Source organism: Pseudophryne corroboree, chromosome 1 (assembly GCF_028390025.1).
Source record: "Pseudophryne corroboree isolate aPseCor3 chromosome 1, aPseCor3.hap2, whole genome shotgun sequence".
NCBI lineage: Eukaryota > Metazoa > Chordata > Amphibia > Anura > Myobatrachidae > Pseudophryne > Pseudophryne corroboree.
The window spans coordinates 846,425,966-846,448,737 of record NC_086444.1 but is presented as its reverse complement, the minus strand read 5'-3'; the positions used below and the strand labels follow the sequence as shown (position 1 = coordinate 846,448,737).

The 22,772-nt window shown below is 46.0% G+C and overlaps 1 protein-coding gene across 1 annotated transcript in view; it reads left to right on the top strand.

Annotated features, from left to right (window-relative positions):
* Nucleotides 1-22,772, top strand: part of LIN54 (lin-54 DREAM MuvB core complex component) — a 157,353-nt gene that overhangs the window by 119,747 nt on the left and 14,834 nt on the right. The window contains exons 10-13 of the mRNA XM_063919931.1: nucleotides 9,893-9,964; nucleotides 11,442-11,544; nucleotides 12,558-12,695; nucleotides 13,898-14,100. Of these exons, the coding sequence (XP_063776001.1) occupies nucleotides 9,893-9,964; nucleotides 11,442-11,544; nucleotides 12,558-12,695; nucleotides 13,898-14,100 (516 nt within the window). The remainder of the gene's footprint in view (nucleotides 1-9,892; nucleotides 9,965-11,441; nucleotides 11,545-12,557; nucleotides 12,696-13,897; nucleotides 14,101-22,772) is intronic.

Here is a 22,772-nt window from a genome sequence, read left to right as displayed (position 1 = left end):
CAAGAGGGAGAAAGCTGTCAGTATGCCGGCGGTCGTGATGCTGGTCGTCGGGAGCCCGGCCGCCGGCAAACTGAACACCACCCGTAGGGAACATGTGCACAGCCAAAGAATGAAAGTGAAACTAAGAGGCTGTTGGGGGTGGAGCTGAGGAAACCCTCTATTATAAGTGAGACAAACGCTTCTTAAACCTTAAAAAGTGAGAGACCGCTTTAAGTGAGACTAAACGTGCCATTCCTCATACGTGTGTATATATATGTGTATGTGTATATATATATATATATATATATATATATATATATATAGATATATATATATATATATATATATATATATATATATATATATATATATATATATATATATATATATATATATATATATATAGGCACTCGAGATGAATAATAGTAAGAGATGCAGGTATGAATGTCAACGTTTCGATGATTTTATTCCACCGTCATCAGTACATAACACATACGCAAACAGAGCTCACCCTTTACCATTAGTACTAAGATTTGCTTTTATGCAAGGTACCTGGACGACATATTTTTGATTTGGACAGGTACAAAATCCGAGTTTTTATTGTTTATTGATCAACATAATGTACTGCCAGTCCCATACAATTTACCTATGTGGTGGATTCCCACAAGGTTAATTTTTTGGATGTGTGCATTACTCTTGAACAGGATACTATTAGCACGGATTTATTCTAAACAACTAGACAGGAATACCCTGTGACATGCGGGTAGTTTTCACCCTAAATCCTTAAGTTTATCTGTGCTATTAGAATCTGTAGCAATAAAGATCAAGCTAGCACACATATATAGATAATATGATTGCTAAATTTTTAGCTAGAGGGTATACGTTACCTAACCTCATTTTGGCAAAGGAACGGGCACTTAAAATAACCCCGTGACCAACTTCTGAAGAAAGCAGTGAAAGAGAATCATGGTAATCGTATTCCTTGGGTTAATCATTTTAATACTGAGAGTTCTAATATAAAACAGATCACTAATAATCACTAATAATCTTTGGCGAATTAAAAGCTCTGATCCTGAGCTGACTCTAAGAGAGAGTTCTATTATATCTTGCTACTCACGTGGCAAGAATATTTGTGATTGGTTAGTACATGCAGATGTTAGTGACCATGATAGATCTGAAAAGAAACACTTCCTATCAGCTAAGAAAGGTTGTTTCAAATGCCTGGGATGTGTGACATGCAGTTATCTAATCCCCGGTGATTAATTTTTTCACCCTCATAGTGGCAGGAAATACGCTATCCGACATAGAGTATCATGTACTACCTAGATTCATTGTCTATATGATTACATGCCCATGCGGCCTGAGTTATATTGGCAAGACTGATCGAACTGGCCATCGTATGGCAATCCGTGCGGCCATTGAAAGTGGTAGTAGCGACCAACCTGTCGCCCGCTACTTTGCCCAAACTGGTCACAGTTTAGCCTCCCTCAGCTATAAAATTATAGATCATATTCCAGAAATGAGAAAAGGGGGGGGGGGGGGGGGGGAATCGCTCTGTAAAATTACTTAAGTGTGAATCCAAATGGATCCCCAAGGTGACTTAATGAACAATTGGGTTTACATTGCTTCTAGAACAGGTGTTCAATATATCCTCTAAATTGTATACACTCTACAGGACAGCTATTTGAGTGACCATGTTTCATGTCTAATCATCTATGCCATTAATACAATTTTGCTAATAATAAGTTTTTTGAACTTTATCTGTATTTTCGATTGTTATAGTATATAGTTATGGATGTAATATCTGTATCCTCATTATCGACATCTCAGTCTGTGTTTTATACAAGTTTTGTAATTAGTTTTGTAAATGGGTTAGTTACTATGGCTCCGGGAACCAGGAATGATGTCATTTGTGGGAGTCATACCTGGATCCAGGTGTCTGTGATTACACGTGGGATGGTGCAGGTATAAAGGGTGAGCTCTGTTTGTGTATGTGTTATGTCCTGACGACTGTGAAATAAAATCATCGAAATGTTGATATTCATACCTGCATCTCTGACTATTATTCATCTCGAGTGCCGCAAAATCCGACTGCTGTATATTGGACTCTGCTATGTGAGTACCTACGGAGGGCACCGGCTATATTACTATTTTTAATTGGTGTGCTGCCTACGTGGACTTATATATATATTTTGAGCAAAAAAAAAAAAAAAAAATAATTATATATATATATATATATATATATATATATATATATATATATATATATATATATATATATTTTTTTTTTTTTTTTTTTTTTTTTTTTTTTTTTTGCTCAAAAAAATAAAGGGAACACTAAAATAACACATCCTAGATCTGAATGAATGAAATATTCTGGTCTGGATTTGGACTCACACTCAAAATTAAAGTGGTAAAACACACTACAGGCTGATCCAACTTTGATGTAATGTCCTTAAAACAAGTAAAAATGAGGCTCAGTAGTGTGTGTGGCCTCCACGTGCCTGTATGACCTCCCTACAACGCCTGGGCACGCTCCTGATGAGGTGGGGGATGGTCTCCTGAGGGATCTCCTCCTGGACTAAAGCATCCGCCAACTCCTGGACAGTCTGTGGTGCAACGTGGCGTTGGTGGATGGAGCGAGACATGATGTCCCAGATGTGCTCAATTGGTTTCAGGTCTGGGGAACGGGCGGGCCAGTCCATAGCATCAATGCCTTCGTCTTGCAGGAACTGCTGACACACTCCAGCCACATGAGGCCTAGCATTGTCTTGCATTAGGAGGAACCAAGGGCCAACCGCACCAGCATATAGTCTCACAAGGGGTCTGAGGATCTCATCTCAGGACCTAATGGCAGTCAGGCTACCTCTGGCGAGCACATGGAGGGCTGTGCGGCCCCCCCAAAGAAATGCCACCCCACACCATTACTGACCCACTGCAAAACCAGTCATGCTGGAGGATGTTGCAGGCAGCAGAATGTTCTCCTTGGCGTCTCCATACTCTGTCACGTCTGTCACATGTGCTCAGTGAGAACCTGCTTTCATCTGTGAAGAGCACAGGGCGCCAGTGGTGAATTTGCCAATCTTGGTGTTCTCTGGCAAAAATGCCAAACGTCCTGCACGGTGTTGGGCTGTAAGCACAACCCCCACCTGTGGACGTCGGGCCCTCATACCACCCTCATGGAGTCTGTTTCTGATCATTTGAGTAGACACATGCACATTTGTGGCTTGCTGGAGGTCATTTTGCAGGGCTCTGGCAGTGCTCCTCCTCCAGAGAACACCAAGATTGGCAAATTCGCCACTGGCGCCCTATGCTCTTCACAGATGAAAGCAGGTTCTCACTGAGCACATGTGACAGAGTCTGGAGAACGTTCTGCTGCCTGCAACATCCTCCAGCATGACCGGTTTAGCAGTGGGTCAGTAATGGTGTGGGGTGGCATTTCTTTGGGGGGCCGCACAGCCCTCTATGTGCTCACCAGAGGTAGCCTGACTGTCATTAGGTACCGAGATGAGATCCTCAGACCCCTTGTGAGACCATATGCTGGTGCGGTTGGCCCTGGGTTCCTCCTAATTCAAGACAATGCTAGACCTCATGTGGCTGGATTGTGTCAGCAGTTCCTGCAAGACGAAGGCATTGATGCTATGGACTGGCCCGCCCGTTTCCCAGACCTGAATACAATTGAGCACATCTGGGACATCATGTCTCGCTCCATCCACCAACGCCACATTGCACCACAGACTGTCCAGGAGTTGGCGGATGCTTTAGTCCAGGTCTGGGAGGAGATCCCTCAGGAGACCATCCGCCACCTCATCAGGAGCATGCCCAGGCATTGTAGGGAAGGTCATACAGGCATGTGGAGGCCACACACACTACTGAGCCTCATTTTGACTTGTTTTAAGGACATTACATCAAAGTTGGATCATCCTGTAGTGTGTTTTTCCACTTTCATTTTGAGTGTGACTCCAAATCCAGACCTCCATGGGTTAATAAATTTGATTTCCATTGATAATTTTTGTGTGATTTTGTTGTCAGCACATTCAACTATGTAAAGAACAAAGTATTTAATAAGAATATTTCATTCATTCAGATCTAGCTGTTGTTTAAGTGTTCCCTTTATTTTTTTGAGCAATATATATATATATATATATATATATATATATATATATATTTATTTATTTATTTCTCTTTCGAGAGGATGCTGAGGTCCACATTAGTACCATGGGGTGTAGACTGGTCCATTAGGAGCCACTGGCACTTTAAGAGTTTGAGAGTGTGGGTTGTCTCCTCCCTCTATGCCCCTCCTACCAGAAAGGAGCTAGTCACAGCTAGGGGAGCTCCATAGGAGTTTCTCCAGTTTTATTTTTTTCAACAGAGTTTAGGCACAGGGAGACTGCTGGCAACAGCCTCCCTACTTCGTGGGACTAAGGGGTGGGGGGGGGGGGTAGTGAAACCCTAAGGGGTCTGAGCCACTATCTCCGCTGACAGGACCCTGAGCTCCTGAGGGGATCGAACGTTCGCCGCCACAGGGGTTCGCTCCTCCCAGCAGCATGCCGCCAACCCCCTTACACTTCCGTGGCGAGTTAGTCACAGGCCCCCCTGGTAAGCGGGTAGCCGGTGTGAAGATGGCGGCAACAGGGTAAGGAACGCAGTACTAACTGCGCTCCAGGGCTCAGCGGTACTTGGTGCGGAACTGTGAGGGGCGACCTGAGCCAGCGCCTACACTGGTCGGGGACCCCAGATCACCGCCAGCATATACCTCAGGCCAGTATAAATTCAAACCAGAGCGGGAAGCAGTGCCATGTAAGGGGGCGGGGCTTCTCCTCAGAGCGGACCCAGCAGCGTTCAGCGCCAGCTTTCCTGCATGTAGAGACGCTGACAGGGGAGAGCTGTCCCTCCACATCAACTCCAGCTGCCTTGTACGGTACCAGGGGGTTGTAGAAGGGGGGGGGGGGGGTTTAATAGACTGTGTATCCTATTAAGGTGTACAGTTAGTGTTGGTAAGGGGTGTCCTTTATCTTAAAAAGCGCTGTGTGTGGGTTGGCTCTAAACTCTGTCCCTCTTGGCATTCTTGGGGGGGAAACTCTGTCTGCCATTTCCCTGTATGTGGGTGCTTGTTGTCTCACAAAACGCCATGTCTAGGGACTCTGTGTCATATGCTGCAGAGGATATGTCCTCTCAGGATGATCCCATTCCATGTAATCAGGATTGTTCTGTTTTAGCACAGATTCCAATAAGAGAACCTGAGTGGTTAACCTCTATTAATGGTATGATCTCTCAGATTTCTACTAGGGTAGCACAGAATGAAACTGCAACTCAGGTTTTAGAGAACACTCTGACTGTTCGGTCCGGGTCGGCACCTTCAGGGCCCCCTGGCATGCACTCTCAAAAATGTGCTCTTGCCCAGATTATGCAAGATGACACGGATGCCGACTCTGACACGGTAGACGGTGATGGGGATGTGCTCTTGCAAAAGGGGTGCAGTTGATGATTGAAGCCATTAGAGATGTGTTAAATATTGCTGACGCAATATCTGAGCAGGTTGAGGAGGCTTACTTCACGGACAATAAGAAAGCCTCGCTAACCTTTCCTGCATCTGAGGAGTTAAATGCTATATTTGAAAAGTCCTGGGAAAACCCAGGGAAATTCCAGATCCCAAGAAAAGTTCTGGTTTCTTTCCCCTTCCCTGAGGAGGATAGAAAGAAATGGGAAAACCCACCCATAGTTGACGCATCTGTATCCAAACTGTCCAAGAAGGTGGTTTTACCTGTCCCGGATCTGCCGTGTTGAAAGAACCGGCTAAACGCATGATTGACACTACGCTCAAATCCATATACACGGCTTCGGGAGCGATACTACGGCCTACCATTGCCTGTGCATGGATTTCTAAAGCTATAGTAAAGTGGTCCGGCACGTTACTTGAAGAATTGGATACAGTGGATATAAGTGACGTTGAATTGTTCATACATAACATACAAGATTCTGCAGGATTTACGGTGGAATCCATGAAAGACCTGGGTTCGATGGCTGCAGGGATATCTTCCATGTCTGTCTCAGCTCGTAGAGGACGCTGGCTGCGCCAATGGTCTGCCGACACGGAATCCAGTAAAGGCATGGAGAACCTACCCTACACAGGTCAGGCTCTATTTGGGGAAGCGCTAGATGCGTGGATTTCCACGGCAACTGCGGGTAAGTCACCTTTTCTTCCTTCTGCGCCTGCTACGAAGAAACCCTTTTCTTCAGTTATGTCACAGTCCTTTCGGACTCCTAAATCAAGAAAGAGTAAACCGCAAAACACATTTTTTTAGAGGAGGGCAAGCAAAATAAAAAAAACTGCTACTGCAGGCTCCCAGGACCAGAAGCCTGCTTCTGGTACATCAAAATTCTCATGACAGTCGACCGCACGGCCTGGAGGAAGGACCAGTGGGGGCGAGGCTCAGAAGGTTCAGTCACGTTTGGGTGGCGTCTGGCCTCGACCCCTGGGTGCAAGATATTGTGTCCCAGGGGTACAGGCTGGAATTTCAAGAGCTCCCGCCTCACCGTTTCTTCAAATCAGGCTTGCCAGTTTTGCTGGCAGACAGGGCTATCCTACTGGAAGCCATCCAAAAATTGGAAGGGTCACAGGTCATTGTCTCAGTTACACCCCATATGCGCAAAAAGGATTACTATTCGAATCTTTTCGTGGTATCGAACCCGGATAGTTCGGTCAGGCCCATTTTGAACTTAAAATCGCTAAACCCCTTTCTGAGGGAGTTCAAATTCAAAATGGAATCTCTGAGGGCGGTGATACCGGGTCTGGAAGGGGGGGAATTCCTGGTGTCCCTGGATATCAAGTATGCGTACCTCCACATTCCGATTTGGCCGCCACATCAAGCTTTTCTCCGATTCGCACTGTTATGTTAGACAGTCATTTTCAGTTCCACGCCCTGCCATTCGGCCTGTCCACAGCACTGAGGGTATTCACCAAGGTGATGGCGGAGATGATGGTTCTCCTCCGCAGACAAGGGGTGAACATAAGTCCATATCTGGATGATCTGCTGATAAAAGCATCGTCCAAGGAGACACAGTTACAGTCCATTGTTCTCATGACCCACCTACTTAGGGCGCACGGTTGGATCCTGAATCTTCCAAAATCACATTTGGAGCCAACCAAGAGGTTGTCCTTTCTGGGAATGATCCTCGACACGGAAGTGCAGAGGGTGTTTCTCCCAGAGGAAAAAGCATTTGTGATACAAGCAATGGTCCGGGATGTCCTGAAGCCAACTTGGGTGTCGGTTCATCAGTGCATTCGACTTCTGGGGAAGATGGTGGCCGGGAGGTTTTATGCTCGATTCTTCCAACTGGATCTCCTGGACAAATGGTCTCATCTACACATGCACCAGAGAATTTGTCTGTCGCTAAAGGCCAGGATTTCACTCCTCTGGTGGCTACAATTACCTCACCTTCTGGAGGGCCGCAAGTTTGGGATTCAGGACTGGATCCTTCTAACCACGGATGCAAGTCTCCAGGGCTGCGGCGCCGTCACTCAAGGGGAGACCTTCCAAGGACGGTGGTCAAGTCTGGAAGCCAGCCTGTCCATAAACATTCTGGAACTAAGAGCCGTCTACAACGGTCTTCTCCAAGCGGCTCATCTTCTGCGAGATCGAGCCATTCAAGTGCAGTCGGACAATGTAACGACAGTGGCTTACATAGACCGACAGGGCGGAACGAAGAGCAGAGCTGCAATGTCAGAGGTAACCAGAATCATTCTCTGGGCAGAAAAACACACATTGGCGCTGTCAGCAATCTTCATTCCGGGAGTAGACAACTGGGAAGCAGACTTCCTCAGCAGACACGATCTCCATCCAGGAGAGTGGGGACTCCATCCAGAGGTGTTCACGGAGGTAACAGATCTTTGGAGTGTACCTCAAACAGACATGATGGCCTCTCGTCTCAACAAGAAGCTTCAGCGGTATTGTTCCATGTCGAGGGACCCACAAGCCGTGGCGGTGTACGCCCTAGTGGCTCCGTAGGTGTTCCAGTCGGTGTACGTGTTTCCTCCACTTCCACTCATTCCAAGAGTTCTAAAGCTCATAAGGAGAACAAAAGTTCAGGCAATCCTCATTGCTCCAGATTGGCCAAGAAGGGCTTGGTACGCGGATCTTCTGGATCTACTGCTGGAAGAGTCGAGGCCTCTTCCTCTTCGGGAGGGCCTGCTGCAGCAGGGGCCGTTCGCTTATCAAGACTTACGACTACGTTTGACGGCATGGAGGTTGAACGCCAGATATTAGCTCGGAGGGGCATTCCGACCAAGGTTATTCCTACCCTGATTCAGGCTAGGAAAGGAGTTACGTCTAAACATTACCATCGTATTTGGAAAAAATATGTATCTTGGTGTGAGTCCAAAGAATTTCCTACGGTGGAGTTTCAACTGGGACGGTTTCTCCTCTTTCTGCAAGCAGGTGTGGATATGGGCCTCAGGTTGTGATCCGTAAAGGTCCAGATTTCGGCCCAATCCATTTTCTTCCAGAAACAATTGGCTTCCCTCCCTGCGGTTCAGACTTTTCTGAAAGGGGTTCTGCACATCCAGCCTCCCTTTGTGCCGCCTACGGCGCCCTGGGATCTTAACATGATGTTACATTCCTCCAATCGGATTGGTTCGAGCCTCTACCGGAGGTTGAGGTCAAATTTCTCACGTGGAAGGCTGTCACTTTGTTGGCCTTAGCTTCTGCTAGACGTTTCGGAGCTGGTGGCTTTGGTCTTGTAAGAGCCCCTACTTGATCTTCCACGAAGATAGAGCTGAACTCCGGACACGTCCGCAGTTCCTTCCGAAGGTTGTGTCAGCATTTCATATATACAACCTATTGTGGTGCTAGTTACTACTGACTCCTCGGTTTCATCAAAGTCCTTGGATGTTGTAAGGGCTCTGAAAATCTATGTGAAGAGAATTGTACGTCACAGAAAATCGGACTCCGTTTGTCCTGTATGATCCCAAGAAACTTGGGTGTCCTGCTTCTAAGCAGACAGTCTCTCGCTGGATCAGGTTCACTATCCAGCATGCGTATTCTACGGCAGGATTGCCGTGTCCTACGTCTGTTAAGGCCCACTCTACTCGTAAGGTGAGTTCTTCCTGGGCGGCTGCCTGGGGTGTCTCAGCTTTACAGCTTTGCCGAGTGGCTACTTGGTCTGGGTCGAACACGTTTGCAAAGTTCTACAAGTTCGATACTTTGGCCTCTGAGGACCTGAAGTTTGGTCAATCAGTTCTGCAGGAGCCTCCGCACTCTCCCTCCCATTCTGGGATATTTGGTACATCCCCATGGTACTAATGTGGACCCCAGCATCCTCTAGGACGTAAGAGAAAATAGGATTTTAATTACCTACCGGTAAATCCTTTTCTCGTAGTCCGTAGAGGATGCTGGGCGCCCGCCCAGCGCTTCGTGATCCTGCAGTGGTTACTTAGTTCAGTACCGCTTAGTTCTTGGTTAAGTACTGGTTTGTTACTTGGTAAGTAATATTGTTCAGCTGTTGCTGATGTTTCAGGCTAGTTAGCTTGGTTTGCCTTGTGTGTGAGCTGGTGTGAATCTCGCCACTATCTGTGTAAAATCCTTCTCTCGAAGTTGTCCGTCTCCTCGGGCACAGTTTCTAGACTGAGTCTGGTTGGAGGGGCATAGAAGGAGGAGCCAACCCACACACTCAAACTCTTAAAGTGCCAGTGGCTCCTAGTGGACCCCTCTATACCCCATGGTGCTAATGTGGACCCCAGCATCCTCTACGGACTACGAAAAAAGGATTTACTGGTAGGTAATTAAAATCCTATTTTATTAAAAAGTGTGAATAAAATGTATCTTATAAAACTGATTATAAAGCATCATCTGAAGTTATAACTTTTAGTTTAGTTAGGTGAAAATATTATTTATTTTGGTCTTTTTGCTTGTAGCATTATTTCTTCGGATTCAGCAAGTCGTCCAAGAAAGCCGTGTAACTGCACAAAGTCATTGTGCTTAAAATTGTAAGTAGATGCCTCCTTGTTCTTATTTAGCTTTTAAATTAATTTGTAGGGAAAGTTTTTGTTTTTTGTATAGGACATTTTGTTTTTTATAGGTTTAATTCAACAAATCAATATATTCAGTCAGTGGCCAGTTTCGGTACACCTACTAGTACTGGGTATTCCCCACCTTTGCCCTTTGCCTTTTCTTCATAGCATAGATTCAGCAAGCTACTGATACCATTCCTTAGAGATTCTAGTCCATGTTGACATAATAGTGTAATGTTTAGTTTGTTTGTTGAATACTTAAGCTGTGATTTTCCAGTTGCACCACATCCCAAAGATGCTATACTGGCTTATGATCTGGTCACTGTAGATGTATTTTTAGTACACTTAAGTCATATTCCTGGAACCACCTTGAGAAGATGTGTGATATCTTGCTTAAAGTAACTATTAGAAGATTGGTAGATTGGCCATAAATAGATGCACATGGCCAGCAACAATACTCGGACTGTAGCATTTAAAGAATGTTCAGTTGGTAGTAAGGCACCTGTGTGCCAAGAAAAACTTCCACACACCAATACACCCCCCCAGCCTGTACCATTAACACAAGGCTGTATTGATCCATGGATTCATGTTTATGCAAAATGTTGACCCTATAATCTGTATGTCGCAGCATATATCAACTAAAGTTATTCCGCTCTTCAAGTACCCGTTTTTTATGAGCATATGTCCACTGTCGCCTGTTTCCTGTACTTAGCCGACTGCACTAAAAGCCAGTGTGGCCTTCTGCTGTTGTAACTCGTCCATCTCATGGTTTTATGTGCTGAATTCTGGATACCACTGTTGTAATGTGTTAATTGGGTTACGGTCACCCTCCTGCCTGGCCATTTTCCCCTGAGTCCTGCTATTAACAAGACATATTTGCCCTCAGAACTGCCACTCGTTAGATATTGATTGTATTGCACACCATTCTCTGTAAAGTATAGAGACTGTTGTGCATGCAAATCCCAGGAGATCAGCAGTTTTTGAGACTCAAACCACAACATCTGATAACATTTGTGATAACATTGGTACCCCATTCTGGTGTTTGGTCTGAACATCCGCTAAACTTCATGGCCATGTCTTCATGTTTTTATGCATTGAGTTGCGGTGCTTAGGCTGTGTTTGATTGGTATTTGTCTGCTCTATAAACAGCACAGGCACTATTCTATGTACAAGCTAATAAACGTTAATAATAAAACAACCATATCATTGGCTGATTTACATTTTTGCATTAATGAGCAAGTGTATAGTTGTACCTAATAAAATGACCACTGAATGTATGTATTTATGTTTGCGTAATGTTTGTGCATGCTTTATATTCTTGAAGATAGACATATCAATAGCATGTAGTTTTGGAAATACATACAGACTGTACTCATGCAAGCATAGAGCACTAAAATGCATCTTAATACCATAAACAATGATTGTCTTAGTAAGTTTCTTTTTAATGTTTCAGATATTGTGACTGTTTTGCTAATGGAGAATTTTGCAACAACTGCAACTGTACAAACTGCTACAACAACCTGGAGCACGAGAATGAACGACAGAAAGCAATTAAGGTAAGAGGAATGGAAAGCAGTGTTCTATTTTAAGTAAAAGGCTTTATCCTCCTCTCTAGATTTGGCTTAGACAGCCTTTAATTTTGCTAAAGTTTATATCTACACTACAACCCTGAACGTTATACCTGCCCAACCTTCAGTTGTCGCACTGCTTTCTCTTGCTCCATGAAGACCTCTGTATTGCAACCTTTGAGGGGTCTCCCAAGACCTCGTACGGAGCGGCTGCTGTAAGCGGGTCATCGGCACACACAGTGAGTTTGCCTGCAGTTTATTCCTGTTAGCTATTCACGCACATTTATTGGACTGCAGACGAATATATGTTAAGACTCGTGTGTGGCGGCAGGTGCAGTGATCTAGCTGAGACTATACATTGCAGCCAGCAGAACATAGTCATAGACTTAATGTGGCAGCTTCATCTACCAACTTAATAACGATAGCTTCGGTCAATCCTGTGCCACATATTACATCATGCAGCCCATTAGACTACAGACATACTGTATAGGACACCACTCATTGAATATATATGCAAGCCTGGGCTTATTACATCTGCCAAGGAACTTAAGACCTTTCATGCCTCAAGAAGACCCACTGGGGCGCTAAGGAACACAAGCCAGATATTTTCCTTCACAAGTAGAAGGGCACTTTATACAGTACATATGTTTTTTCCAAATTTTTAAGTCGCATTAATACGGATCTATCCAACAATATTTTACGGTTTATTGGCTATGTAACAACTGATTTGTTTTTTATTTATTTTTAATTACACCATGTCCTCTCCTTAAGAATTCTGAAGCATGCACTGATATGTAGTTACATTAGTGCCTTTTAACTTGTGGAGTTTTAGTTGGAGTTGCCATGTGTATCACTGTGACAGGTTTTTTGTAACTGTAGTAGGTTTAGGCGTGGCTTCATGCTGTAATTTGCTTCATACAGATTCAGCTGCTTCTCTTCCCTTTTTTTTCTTTTTTTTTTTAACCATTGCTCTTCACGTTGTTCTCCAATTTGTCTTCCAGGCATGCCTAGATAGGAACCCAGAAGCTTTTAAACCAAAAATAGGAAAAGGAAAGGAAGGCGAATCTGACAGACGACACAGCAAAGGCTGCAACTGCAAACGATCAGGATGCCTGAAAAACTACTGTGAATGCTATGAGGTAACGCTGAGTCTTGTATTAACTAGCTTCTCATTGTGGTGTGAAATTCCTGGGTGAATACAGATGCACAGGTTCCAAAAATATGAGCAAAATTGCCATTGCTTCAAACTAGGTTGTTTTTTTTTTGTTTTAATGGTTTTTGTTTTTTTTTTTTACTATTTGTGGCTCCATTTATGGCTAAATATCATCTGGTGTTCTCAAATCAGGAGTAGTTGCCTCCATACAAACCTTCTTGAAGTCAGTGTTGGTCATGGCAGTCTTCTGGATGCTTCCTGCTTTATTCAGCTGCATACTGCAAGTGGGTATGGGTCATTAGGTCGACCACACTTAGGTCGACAGTTATTTAGTCGACCACTGTTGGTCAACATGGTCATTATGTCGACATGAGTTTTAGTACTTTTTTGGGTGGTGTTTTCTTTGTAAAAGTGACCGGGAACCCCAATTAGAGCACCGTGTCCCTTCGCATGGTTTGGCAAGGTGTCTCGATCCACTACCGCTGCGCTCGGTACAGGTTACTATTCCCAATCGTAGTTCGCGTGGATCGTATAGTATGAAAAAGTTCAAAAAAAAAAATTAAAACGCCTGTCGACCCAGTGACCATGTCGACATAATGCATGTCGACCAACAGTGGTCGACTTAATGACCGTATTCCCTGCAAGTACCCTGCCCCCTTGTTCAACCACAGATGCAAGTTCTGGTTACAGGAGTCCATGCTAAACTTATTTGACGTTTGGTGGATCTTAATTCTATGTAACCACTGTTATCTATGCAACAAGTGGCAAACCTTATGGCATCTCTTTAATCACATGCCAGTGATATACATCCCACCGCTGCTTGAACTCGTAAGATTCCAGATACTAATGGCTTGGAAAATGCAATGTTTAAAGAGTGATATAACCAAATAAGTATCTCCTCTAAGTCAGGAGTTTTAGACGCTTAAAATCCTGCACAGATTTGGAAGCTCCGCTATGTCCCCTCACATCAAGGAAACTCAAGTTTTAACTAGGTGTCCTAGGCTTTAGAACACTTCTGCAGATGTTGCCTAGGCTGCTTTCTTTATATTTAGATTCATTTATTTGTTTTACTGTAGTAGTCATGTAATATGTAGTAATGTACACTAGAGGACACACTTGTTATGTTACAGCATAACTCTGCTTTGTTTGCTATTGGACTGTAATGCATGCATGTTATATTTTCTGTAGGCTAAAATCATGTGCTCCTCAATATGCAAGTGCATTGGGTGTAAAAACTTTGAGGAGAGCCCAGAGCGCAAGACCCTAATGCACCTGGCAGATGCAGCAGAAGTGAGGGTGCAACAGCAAACTGCAGCCAAAACGAAGCTGTCCTCACAGATCTCTGACTTGCTGACGAGGCCAGCTCCATCGCTGAGTAGCGGAGGAGGAAAGTAAGTGCCTTCTCGCCATGCCAAATACCTTTTTCTATTTCCTGATCATCATTCAGTTGTGGAGAAAACAGGAATGACTCCGCACCAGTTAAAAAGAATACTAATGATAAATAGAAACCAGCAATTCACAAATTAACAGGCTGATTGCTATTTCATAAAATGTGCTGGTGGTGGACCAAAAGTCAGTAATCAATTTGAGATACAAAACAAAGAAAGATAAAGACTCTTGGTTGGTGCACTCTTAAAGGAAAGACGTATGTCAATATGTATAGAGATCAAAAAACATAACTTTTTTCTCTGACGTCCTAGTGGATGCTGGGAACTCCGTAAGGACCATGGGGAATAGCGGCTCCGCAGGAGACTGGGCACATCTAAAGAAAGCTTTAGGATCACCTGGTGTGCACTGGCTCCTCCCCCCATGACCCTCCTCCAAGCCTCAGTTAGATTTCTGTGCCCGACGAGAAGGGTGCACACTAGGGGCTCTCCTGAGCTCTTTGTGAAAGTTTTAGTTTAGGTTTATTATTTTCAGTGAGACCTGCTGGCAACAGGCTCACTGCATTGAGGGACTAAGGGGAGAAGAAGCGAACTCACCTGCGTGCAGAGTGGATTGGGCTTCTTAGGCTACTGGACATTAGCTCCAGAGGGACGATCACAGGTTCAGCCTGGATGGGTCACCGGAGCCGCGCCGCCGTCCCCCTTACAGAGCCAGAAGAGCGAAGAGGTCCGGAAAAATCGGCGGCAGAAGACGATCCTGTCTTCAGATAAGGTAGCGCACAGCACCGCAGCTGTGCGCCATTGCTCTCAGCACACTTCACACTCCGGTCACTGAGGGTGCAGGGCGCTGGGGGGGGCAGCGCCCTGAGACGCAATAAATCAATAAAAAAACCTTATATGGCTAAAATAAATGCATCACATATAACTCCTGGGCTATATGGATGCATTTAACCCCTGCCAAAACATACAGAAAAAGGATGATAAGGACGCCGAGAAAGGGGCGGAGCCTATCTCCTCAGCACACTGGCGCCATTTTCCCTCACAGCTCAGTTGGAGGGAAGCTCCCTGGCTCTCCCCTGCAGTCACTACACTACAGAAAGGGGTTAAAAAAGAGAGGGGGGCACAAATTAGGCGCAGTATATAACAATACAGCAGCTATAAAGGGAAAAACACTTTTCTCTAACGTCCTAGTGGATGCTGGGGACTCCGTCAGGACCATGGGGAATAGCGGCTCCGCAGGAGACAGGGCACAAAAGCAAGCTTTTAGGATCACATGGTGTGTACTGGCTCCTCCCCCTATGACCCTCCTCCAAGCCTCAGTTAGGTTTTTGTGCCCGGCCGAGAACGGTGCAATCTAGGTGGCTCTCTTAAAGAGTTGCTTAGAAAAAGTTTTTAGGTTCTTTATTTTCAGTGAGTCCTGCTGGCAACAGGCTCACTGCATCGAGGGACTTAGGGGAGAGATTTTCAACTCACCTGCGTGCAGGATGGATTGGATTCTTAGGCTACTGGACATAGCTCCAGAGGGAGTCGGAACACAGGGCTCGCCCTGGGGTTCGTCCCGGAGCCGCGCCGCCGACCCCCCTTGCAGATGCTGAAGATGAAGAGGTCCGGAACCAGGCGGCAGAAGACTCTCAGTCTTCATCAGGTAGCGCACAGCACTGCAGCTGTGCGCCATTGTTGTCAGCACACTTCACACAGCGGTCACGGAGGGTGCAGGGCGCTGGGGGGGGGGCGCCCTGGCAGCAATGTATAATACCTGTATGGCAAAAAATACATCACATATAGCCCTTGAGGCTATATGGATGTATTTAACCCCTGCCAGATATCTAAAACTCCGGAGAAGAAGCCCGCCGAAAAGGGGGCGGGGCCTATTCTCCTCAGCACACAGCGCCATTTTCCCTCACAGAAAGGCTGGTGGGAAGGCTCCCATGATCTCCCCTGCACTGCACTACAGAAACAGGGTTAAAACAGAGAGGGGGGGCACTGATTTGGCGATATGTATATATATATTAAAATGCTATAAAAGGAACACTTATATAAAGGTTGTCCCTGGATAATTATAGCGTTTTGGTGTGTGCTGGCAAACTCTCCCTCTGTCTCCCCAAAGGGCTAGTGGGTCCTGTCCTCTATCAGAGCATTCCCTATGTGTGTGCTGTATGTCGGTACGTGTGTGTCGACATGTATGAGGAAAATATTGGTGAGGAGGCGGAGCAAATTGCCTGTAATGGTGATGTCACTCTCTAGGGAGTCGACACCGGAATGGATGGCTTATTTATGGAAATTACGTGACAATGTCAACACGCTGCAAGCCGGTTGACGACATGAGAGGGCCGGCGAACAAATTAGTATCTGTCCAGGCGTCTCAAACACCGTCAGGGGCTGTAAAATGCCCATTTACCTCAGTCGGTCGACACAGACCCAGACACTGATTTCAGTGTCGACGGTGAAGAAACAAACGTATTTTCTTTTAGGGCCACACGTTAAGGGCAATGAAGGAGGTGTTACATATTTCTGATACTCCAAGTACCACAAAAAAGGGTATTATGTGTGAGGTGAAAAAACTACCTGTAGTTTTTCCTGAATCAGATAAATTAAATGAAGTGTGTGATGATGCGTGGGTTTCCCCCGATAGAAAATTATTGGCGGTATACCCTTTCCCGCCAGAAGTTAAGGCGCGGTGGGAAACACCCCTCAGGGTGGATAAGGCGCTCACACGCTTATCAGAACAAGTGGCGGGACCATCTACGGATAGGGCCGTACTTAAGGAGCCAGCTGATAGGAGGCTGAAAAATATCCTAAAAAGTATACACACACATGCTGGTGTTATACTGCGACCAGCGATCGCCTCAGCCTGGATGTGCAGAGCTGAGGTGGCTTGGTCGGATTCCCTGACTAAAAATATTGATACCTTTGACAGGGACAGTATTTTATTGACTATAGAGCATTTAAAGGATGCATTTCTATATATGCGAGATGCGCAGAGGGATATTTGCACTCTGGCATCAAGAGTAAATGCGATGTCCATATCTGCAAGAAGATGTTTATGGACACGACAGTGGTCAGGTGATGCAGATTCCAAACGGCACAAAGATGTATTGCCGTATAAAGGGGAGGAGTTATTTGGGGTCGGTCCATGGGACCTGGTGGCCAGGGCAACTGCTGGAAAATCCACCGTTTTTTACCCTAAGTCACATCTCTGCAGAAAAAGACACCGTCTTTTCAGCCTCAGTCCTTTCGTCCCTATAAGAGTCATATCTGCCCAGGGATAGAGGAAAGGGAAGAAGACTGCAGCAGGCAGCCCATTCCCAGGAACAGAAGCCCTCCACCGCTTCTACCAAGTTCTCAGCATGACGCTGGGACCGTACAGGACCCCTGGATCCTACAAGTAGTATCCAAGGGGTACAGATTGGAATGTCGAGAGGTTTCCCCCCTCGCAGGTTCCTGTAGTCTGCTGTACCAATGTCTCCCTCCGACAGGGAGGCAGTATTGAAAACAATTCACAAGCTGTATTCCCAGCAGGTGATAATAAAATTACCCCTCCGACAACAAGGAAAGGGGTATTACTCCACACTATATGGTGGTACTGAAGGCTAGGTGAGACCTATTCTAAATCTGAAAAATTTGAACACTTGCAAGGGTTCAAATCCAGATGGAGTCACTCAGAGCAGTGATAGCAAAGAACAAGGGGACTATATGGTGTCCCGGGACATCAGGGATGCTTACCTCCATGTCCCAAAATTTGCCTTTTCTCACCAAGGGTACCTCAGGTTCGGGGTACAGAACTGTCAATATCAGTTTCAAGACGATGCCGTTGGATTGTCCAAGGCACCCCGGGTCCTTACCAAGGTAATGACCGAAAGGAGGATTCGTCTTCAAAGAAAATGGACGACCTCCTGATAAGAACAAGGTCCAGAGAACAGTTGGAGGTCGGAGTAGCACTATCTCAAGTAGTTCTACGACAGCACGGGTGGATTCTAAATATTCCAAAACCGCAGTTGTTCCGACGACACGTCTGCTGGTCCTAGGGATGATTCTGGACACAGTCCAGGAAAAGGTGTTTCTCCCAGAGGAGAAAGCCAGGGAGTTATCCGAGCTAATCGGGATCCTCCTAAAACCAGGAAAAGTGTCAGTGCATCATTGCACAAGAGTCCTGGTAAAAATGGTGGCTTATTACGAAGCGCTTCCATTCGGCAGATTTCACGCAAGAACTCTTCAGTGGGATCTGCTGGACAAATGGTCCGGATCGCATCTTCAGATGCATCAGCGGATAACCCTATATCCAAGGACAAGGGTGTCTCTCCTGTGGTGATTACAGAGTGCTCATCTTCTAGAGGGCCGCAGATTCGGCATTCAGGATTGGATGCTGGTGACCACGGAGGCCAGCCTGAGAGGCTGGGGAGCAGTCACACAAGGAGTGTGATCAAGTCTGGAGAATTCTCTCCACATAAATATACTGGAGCTAAGAGCAAATTTATAATGCTCTAAGCTTTGCAAGACCTCTGCTTCAAGGTCAGCCGGTATTGATCCAGTGGGATAACATCACGGCAGTCGCCCACGTAAACAGAAAGGGCGGCACAAGAAGCAGGAGGGCAGTGGCAAAACTGCAAGGATTTTTCGCTAGGCGGAAAATCATGTGATAGCACTGTCAGCAGTGTTCATTCCGGGAGTGGACGACTGGGAAGCAGACTTCCTCAGCAGGCACGACCTCCACCCGGGAGAGTGGGAACTTCAGCGGGAAGTTTTCCGCATGATTGTGAACCGTTGGGAAAGACCAAAGGTGGACATGATGGCGTCCCGCCTGAACAAAAAATGGGACAGGTATTGCGCCAGGTCACGAGACCTTCAGGCGATAGCTTTGGACGTCCTGGTAACACCGTGGGTGTAACAGTCGGTGTATGTGTTCCCTCCTCTGCTTCTCATAACCAAGGTATTGAGAATTATAAGACATAGAGGAGTAAGAACTATACTCGTGGCTCCGGATTGGCCAAGAGGGACTTGGTAACCGGAACTTCAAGAGATGCTCACAGAGGACTAATGGCCTCGGGAGCTAAGAAGGGATTTGCTTTCAGCAAGTACCATGTCTGTTCCAAGAGGAACCGTGGCATCGGCCTTTAAGAAAGGACCTGCTCCAGCAGGGACCTTGTCTGTTCCAAGACTTACCGCGACTGCGTTTGACGGCATGGCGGTTTGAACGCCGGATCCTAAGGGAAAAGGCATTCCGGAAGAGGTCATACCTACCCTGGTCAAAGCCAGGAAGGAGGTGACCGCACAACGTTATCACCACATGTGGTAAAAATATGTTGCGTGGGTGAGGCCAGGAAGGCCCCACGAAAAAATTTCAACTAGGTCGATTTCTGCACTTCCTGCAAACAGGAGTGTCTATGAGCCTCAAATTGGGGTCCATTAAGGTTCAAGTTTCGGCCCTATAGATTTTCTTCCAGAAAGAATTGGCTTCAGTTCCTGAAGTCCAGACGTTTGTCAAGGGAGTATTGCATATACAGCCCTTGTGTGCCTCCAGTGGCACCGTGGGATCTCAACGTAGTGTTGGGATTCCTCAAATCATATTGGTTTGAACCACTCAAATCTGTGGATTTGAAATATCTCACATGGAAAGTGACCATGCTGTTGGCCCTGGCCTCGGCCAGGCGATTGTCAAAATTGGCGGCTTTGTCTTACAAAAGCCCATATTTGATTTTCCATTCGGACAGGGCAGAACTGCGGACTCGTCCCCAGTTTCTTCCTAAGGTGGTGTCAGCGTTTCACCTGAAACAACCTATTGTGGTGCCTGCGGCTACTAGGGACTTGGAGGACTCCAAGTTGCTAGACGTTGTCAGGGCCCTGAAAATATATATATATATATATATATATAATTCCAGGACGGCTGGTGTCAGAAAGTCTGACTTGCTGTTTATATTGTAGGCACCCAAAAAGCTGGGTGCTCCTGCTTCTAAGCAGACTATTGCTCGTTGGATTTGTAGTACAATTCAGCTTGCACATTCTGTGGCAGGCCTGCCACAGCCAAAATCTGTAAATGCCCATTCCACAAGGAAGGTGGGCTCATCTTGGGCGGCTGCCCGAGGGGTCTCGGCTTTACAACTTTGCCGAGCAGCTACTTGGTCAGGGGCAAACACGTTTGCAAAATTCTACAAATTTGATACCCTGGCTGAGGAGGACCTGGAGTTCTCTCATTCGGTGCTGCAGAGTCATCCGCACTCTCCCGCCCGTTTGGGAGCTTTGGTATAATCCCCATGGTCCTGACGGAGTCCCCAGCATCCACTAGGACGTTAGAGAAAATAAGATTTTACTTACCGATAAATCTATTTCTCATAGTCCGTAGTGGATGCTGGGCGCCCATCCCAAGTGCGGATTGTCTGCATTACTTGTACATAGTTATTGTTACAAAAAAAATCTGGTTATTATTGTTGTGAGCCATCTTTTTTAGAGGCTACTTCATTGTTATCATACTGTTAACTGGGTTCAAATCACAAGTTGTACGGTGTGATTGGTGTGGCTGGTATGAGTCTTACCCGGGATTCAAGATCCTTCCTTATTGTGTACGCTCGTCCGGGCACAGTACCTAACTGAGGCTTGGAGGAGGGTCATAGGGGGAGGAGCCAGTACACACCATGTGATCCTAAAAGCTTGCTTTTGTGCCCTGTCTCCTGCGGAGCCGCTATTCCCCATGGTCCTGACGGAGTTCCCAGCATCCACTACGGACTATGAGAAATAGATTTATCGGTAAGTAAAATCTTATTATATAAGGTTATCCCTGTATATATATATAGCGCTCTGGTGTGTGCTGGCAAACTCTCCCTCTGTCTCCCCAAAGGGCTAGTGGGGTCCTGTCCTCTATCAGAGCATTCCCTGTGTGTGTGCTGTGTGTCGGTACGTTGGTGTCGACATGTATGAGGAGAAAAATGATAAGGAGACGGAGTAGAGTGTCTGAAATTGTGTTGTCACCCCCTAGGGGGTCGACACCTGAGTGGATGTACTGTTGAAATTGCGTGACAGTGTCAGCTTTGTATAAAAGACAGTGGTTGACATGAGACAGCCGGCTACTCAGCTTGTGCATGTCCAGACGTCTCATACAGGGGCCCTAAAGCGCCCGTTACCTCAGATACAGACGCCGACAGGGGTACTGACTCCTGTGTCGACGGTGAAGAGACAACCGTGATTTCCAATAGGGCCACACATTGCATGATTGAGGCAATGGAAAAAGTTTACATTTTTCTGATAATATGAATACCACCAAAAAAAGGGGTATTATGTTTGGTGAGGAAAAACTTCCTGTAGTTTTCCTGAATCTGAGAAATAAAATGAGGTGTGTGATGATGCGTGGGTTTCCCCCCGATAACAATTGATATTTTCTAAAAAGTTATTGGCAGTATACCTTTTCCCGCCAGAGGTTAGGGTGCGTTGGGAAACACCCCCTAGGGTGGATAAAGCGCTCACACGCTTGTAAAAACAAGGGCTCTACCCTCTCCTGAGATGGCCGCCCTTAAGGATCCTGCTGATAGAAAGCAGGAGCGTATCCTAAAATGTATTTACACACATACTGGTGTTATACTGCGACCAGCAATCGCCTCAGCCTGGATGTGCAGTGCTGGGTTGGCGTGGTCGGATTCCCTGACTGGAAATATGATATCCTAGATAAGGACAGTATATTATTGCCTATAGAGCAATTAAAAGATGCATTTCTATATATGCAGGATGCACAGCGGAATATTTGCCGACTGGCATCAAGTATAAGTGCGTTGTCCAATTATTCCAGTAAAGTGGTCAGGTGATGCGGATTCCAAACGGCATTTGGAAGTATTGCCTTAAAAGAGGGGATGTACCCCAGGTCGCCTCTCAAAATAAGACGCCGTATTATCAGGCGCAGTCCTGGTTGGCAAGCGGACAAAAGGGTTCCTCTTTTCTGCTCGTGACAGAGGGAGAGGAAAATGGCTGCAGAGATCAGCCAGTTCCAAGGAACAGAAACCCTTTTCCGCCGCTGCCAAGCCCTCAGTATGACGCTAGGGCTTTACAAATTCAGGCACGGTGGGGTCCCGTTCTCAATGAATTTCAGTGCGCAGTGGGCTCACTCGCAAGTAGACCCCTGGATCCTTCAGATAATATTTCAGGGGTACAAATTGGAATTCGAGACGTATTCCCCTCGCCGTTTCCAAAAGTCTGTTTTACCGACGTCTCCCGCTGACAGGGAGGCAGTTTTGGAAGCCATTCACAAGCTGTATTCCCAGCAGGTGATAATCAAGGTACCCCTCCTGCAACAGGGAACGGGGTATTATTCCACACTATTGTGGTACCGAAGCCAGACGGCTCGGTGAGACCGATTTTAAAATCTAAAATCTAAAATCTTTGAACACTTGCATACAGAGGTTCAAATTCAAAATTGAGTCACTCAGAGCAGTGATTGCAAACCTGGAAGAAGGGGACTACATGATGTCTCGGGACATCAAGGAGGCTTACCTTCATGTCAAAATTTACCCTTCTCACCAAGGGTATTTCAGGTTATGGTACAGAACTGTATCAGTTCGGACGCTGCCGTAGGGATGGTCCACGGCACCCCGGGTCTTTACTGAAGTAATGACCGAAATGATGATATTCCTTCGAAGGAAGGGAATTTTAGTTATCCTTTACTTGGACGATTCCCTGATAAGGGTAAGATCCAGGGAACA